We start from the raw sequence: 4585 nt of genomic DNA on the forward strand, positions 1-4585 counted from the left end.
TTACATGGCTTCCTGTAGGACATATGAAATGCTATCTCAAAGGAGAAGGCAGGTTATGCAATGAGGGAGCAGCTCTGCAAAACTGTTTTTATTTGGGAAGCATTTCCAGTAATTATTTGGACAGGACTGAGAGATTAAACCCATAAGACATTCTCATGATTTAGTATTTTCGTCACTAAAGTAATAATTAGATTTCAAATGAATCAGATTTTGGTTGGTATTTCACCCTCTTTGTGTAACTCAAATGACGGAAAGGAAATGGAAATGTGCTTTATTAAAATTAGGATTCTTCCACTGTGTGTTGCTTGCATGTGTGCATAAAATTGCTGGCTAATAAAGAACAGGAATAGTTTCCTCTACCTTATCATATTCTAGCCTCACTGGCAATATAGCACAGCCCTAAACTTGTTTTAGATGCCAAAATGGACCAACTGTTTTCCAGACTTAAGGGACGGTAGAAAGACAGCCAATTCCTACTCCTTAGCAGTGCTAAATGCTGCTCCAATTCGTCTAATGAGCAAGTCAGACAAAAAAGTCAGCCACATTTCACATTTGAAATCTTATTTTCTTCTCTTTTAAAGGAAAACCATATAGAAATTAATTACTATTTCAAACAAACCTGTATTTATAGGCTGTCTTTGAGCATAAAATATCACATAAATAATTTTTCTCTGATACGTATTTCCGTATTTGTTCTTATTAATGATCATGAGTTAGCAGCATCTCTACTTTAAATGCCTTAGACATACAAAAACCCCCATATTCTTCTCTCCATACATTACAATGTTTATAAAGCATACAAATGGAGACTTCAGCTAAACAGCTTTACWATCAAACAGTCCTACTATAGAGTGGCCTTCTGCTGGAAAAGCATTCTGGCTTCTATACTGAGCTGTCAAGCATCCTGATTTGCCACAAATAGCTCTTAAATTTGAACTGGACTTAATTATTTGTATGTCATTACCACAAATCCTTTTCAAGTTTACAGCTACTGCACATCAATTCTGTCATCTGAGCTCTGGAATCAAACTAGAAACCTGGGTGTGAGTTAAGATGCATGGAGCTTTTTTAGAGTGCTTTGCAAGCCAAAATTATGGAAGGCTTTTTCCACATTTAGCATTCATTTCTTTGTTATGTTTGGCCTTCATCCCCTCCTGTCACCTTAAAAATCAAAACAGCATGTTCATTATTATTCATGGAAATTCATAGGATATAGAGCAAGTATCGCTTTTTCCCCCCAGCTGTTCCATTCATGTTTCTTTTGGGAAAGACTATGCTATTCTTTGCTTGGGCAGCAGTCTTTTGAACTGATGCTTTACTATTGAGTTCACAAAAGGTAATCTTCTGCACTGGTTTTAGTGATTCTTAACTATAGGCTAAAGAAGGACTTTGCCGTCAACCCCAGGCAAAACACACAGTGCTGCTGCACTTCAGAACTTCCCCCTCCTTTGATAAATTATCATGTGTATACTCTCCCAGCCTGGGCAGCCGTCCACAGCGCAGGCAGCTTCACTACAGAGTTCAAGTGCCTTGTGGCATGAAGTACATGGATATTGTATGCTTACTTCTCACTTACCCTACTATTTAATGCTACATTTTACAGTGCTCAGTGCAGTACATATCTGTTCTTGACTAGGGCTTACTGAATGTTACTATAGTAGAAATGCTAGTTCCTATTAGTGCTACTCCTAATTATATGAAATGAGACAGTATGTATTGCAGCTGACATAATTTCATTGACCATTACCTTGTTATTCTCCTATGAGACAGAGAGAAGATCCTATCCTGCTCTTTAAATACCAGTCATTAAATTATACATTTGTATTCATCCTTTTGTATACAATCTCTTTCTGTCTCTTTTCAGAAGAGATTTTTCCATGCTCTTGGTCATTCTTCTGTTTCTTCTGTAGAGCTCCCCTGGTAATTCTGCAGTAACTTTTTGAGATGGTGCTCAGTATTCTATGAGACCATCCAGGGAAAGGTATTTCACATACTTAAAAAATCTGAATTTTATAATTGAATATTTTGCGTATCTATTTCTTACGTACTCTAACATAGTTATTTTCGAACTGATGTGTCTAGCTCAGAAACTGTTATTGCCATGTCTAGATAGCCTCAAAACCCCTCCCCTGTAATGAAACAGATAATTTAGAGGTCTATGAGTTACATGATGGGTTTCTTTTCTTTTCAAATGCAATACTTTCTAGGTTTTGACATTGACAACTTTATTTGTTGCCATGTTCTCTGTTTATGTGGTTTGCTTGAGCATTCTGAATTTCTCTGTTGAAAGATTTCTCTTTGCCTTGGTTAGTGGCTTGATTCCTGCAGCATGTCTTACTGGTTTATACTTTATCTTCCCATTTTTGCTCTTTGGTCATCATGCACATTTTTCCTGAGATTCATTTTATAACAGAATTATATTCATGTAAAACTTCCCTTTTTATGTATCTCATACATATCACAGAGAAATTCTTGGGGCCAAAAGACACATATGCCTAGGCAAATGAGGTTTATGCACAGATGTTACACAAGGACAATGGAGGAGAAAACTTGCCCTCCAAGCCTTTGGACAGGCTCTTAATCCCTTGGCTGTGAAGCTCCTGCCATTGCCTCTGCTCACACTGCAGGATCCTCTCTTTCCTGCCAGGAGCAGGAGTGGGGTCTCTATATGCATTACAAAAAAATTGAAAAGTGTGCAGGGATCTCTGCTGTACCTAAAGCTCACCACTTTGCATATACTGCAGAGGATTAAAAAATGCAGAAAGCCTTACACGCATCTATGATATTTTTCATTTGATCACACAGGAAAATCATTCTGAAGACCCTGTATGTCCCTTTCCACAGAAATGTGCTGCTATTTTTCATTCATGTCTTAGCTTCAAAAATATTGCATGTGAGGACATAGGATGCTATTAACCTTATACTTTATATAAGGTCTTTTGTGTTTGAAGATTGTAAATTATTATAAATATGTGTATGTGTATATATGACAATAGATGAAGTACAATACATGAAAGCAATGCTCAGCATTAACCCAGATTTTCAAACCTGTCTGATGTTACAGAAAATAGGAACTGTGAGTCTAGAGCAACTTCAAAGCCAGCTGTGTTAATCAAATGTCTAAAATTGATCTAAAAGCCTGACAGTAGACACGAAGGATGCAAACCCCTGAACTTAGTACTTACATTAAGGCATTCTATCAAAGATCCACATCCCACATCTATCCACCTCCAACAGTGAAACACTCTAAAGGGACCTCTGATTTACCCCAATCTCTAAGCAGGCTGAAACAGGCCACACCTTGAAAACTGCTGGGGGGGATCCTGCTGCCAGATTCAGGGAGAATAATCTACTTTTTCACCAGTTTCCCATTCCTACCCCCTCCCCGGGGATGCCCGCACCGGCTGCCCAGCAGCCCGTCCGACGCACCCAGAAGTCGCTGCCTGCTCCTCGGCCGGGCTGCAGGCTGCCCCGGGCGCTGCGGGCTGCCCCCGGCCGGGCTGCGGGCTGCCCCGGGCGCTGCGGGCCCGCGGCGGGAGGTGGAGCCGAGCGCGCCGCTGCGGGAGGATGCGCCGAGGTGCCGCGGACACGGCGCGTCGCTGGAGGCGGGGGCGGGCTGGGGCTGAGCGCGGCTTCCTGCCGCCCGCGCCGGGCAAACACCTGGGAGCGGGGCGGGGGGGSCGCTGGCTACCGGCGCCCTGCGCGTCCTGGCCTCTGGCGAGACCGGCGGCGAGCGGCGGCGGGACCGGGCGGCGCGGAGCATGGAGCGCGGCTGCCCGCCCCCGGCGGAGCAGGAAGCGGTGGAAGCGTGGCTGGACGATCACTGCGACTTCGCCCGCTCTTACTTCGTTAGGAAAGCTACGAGGTAAGGATACGGACCGGCGGCGGACGGAGCCCGAGCCTTTCGGGGAAAGGTCGCTCCTCTTTTTGCTGTCTTAAAAGGAAAAGAAAAAAGCGACTCCCCCAGCCCCCGCCGTCGAAAAACTGAAACCGGCCAGCGGCGGCTTGCGCCGCGGCCGCCAGAGCTCGCGTGCGGCCGGCGCGGGGTTTCGCATGCTCCCCGAGCCCGGCCCGGCGGCGCGGCGCGGCGCTGCTCGGAACTTACAGCCCCAGCTATGGGAACTTTCCGTGCGCCGCGCTAGAACATTTATGAAGCTCTCCCAAACTCATAGTTCGCTGCCSTGGATTTTTTTTGCCCTTGTTGTTTAAAGGCTTACACAGTCCATCCACTTGACATGAATATTCATCATAGCAGGCACTGCCTTTTTCCCAGCCCTGCAAACTAGATAGAAATACGCCGAACCGTCAGATAACACCTAATCTCTCCGGGCAGGGAAGGAGATTGTGCCAGTACTTAATGGTCTCAAAACAAAGTGCTGCTCTTAAAAAGCTCAGCGGACCTACAAGCTTGGGAGCTTCTAGCCATCTCAGCGGCGCCCAGGGGGGCGACTCGGCCGGAGAGGGCGAACGCGTGAAGCGCTCAAGCAGCTGCGGAGGCTTAAGCGGCCGGTAGCGCCGCGGCTGCTGCGCTCGCAGCAAGCGCTTCGGCGAAGAGCGGGCAGCGGGCTCCGCGCCGCCGGGCAGG

At 45.6% G+C, this 4585-nt stretch overlaps 1 protein-coding gene across 3 annotated transcripts in view; it reads left to right on the plus strand.

Moving 5' to 3' along the window:
• Positions 1-3577: 3577 nt before the first annotated feature.
• PDE5A (phosphodiesterase 5A) overlaps positions 3578-4585 on the plus strand; it is a 65459-nt gene continuing 64451 nt past the window's right edge. For 2 of the 3 annotated variants that reach the window (XM_085323876.1, XM_085323877.1), the window contains exon 1: positions 3579-3865. In XM_085323876.1, coding sequence (XP_085180002.1) covers positions 3762-3865 — 104 coding nt within the window. In that variant the 5' untranslated portion in view covers positions 3579-3761. Of the gene's footprint in view, positions 3866-4585 lie in introns of all 3 variants that reach the window. The other variant, XR_014898104.1, reaches the window with a different exon arrangement.

This window comes from Rhea americana, unplaced genomic scaffold (assembly GCF_003343005.1).
Source record: "Rhea americana isolate MKP2758 unplaced genomic scaffold, rheAme1 scaffold_89, whole genome shotgun sequence".
Lineage (NCBI taxonomy): Eukaryota > Metazoa > Chordata > Aves > Rheiformes > Rheidae > Rhea > Rhea americana.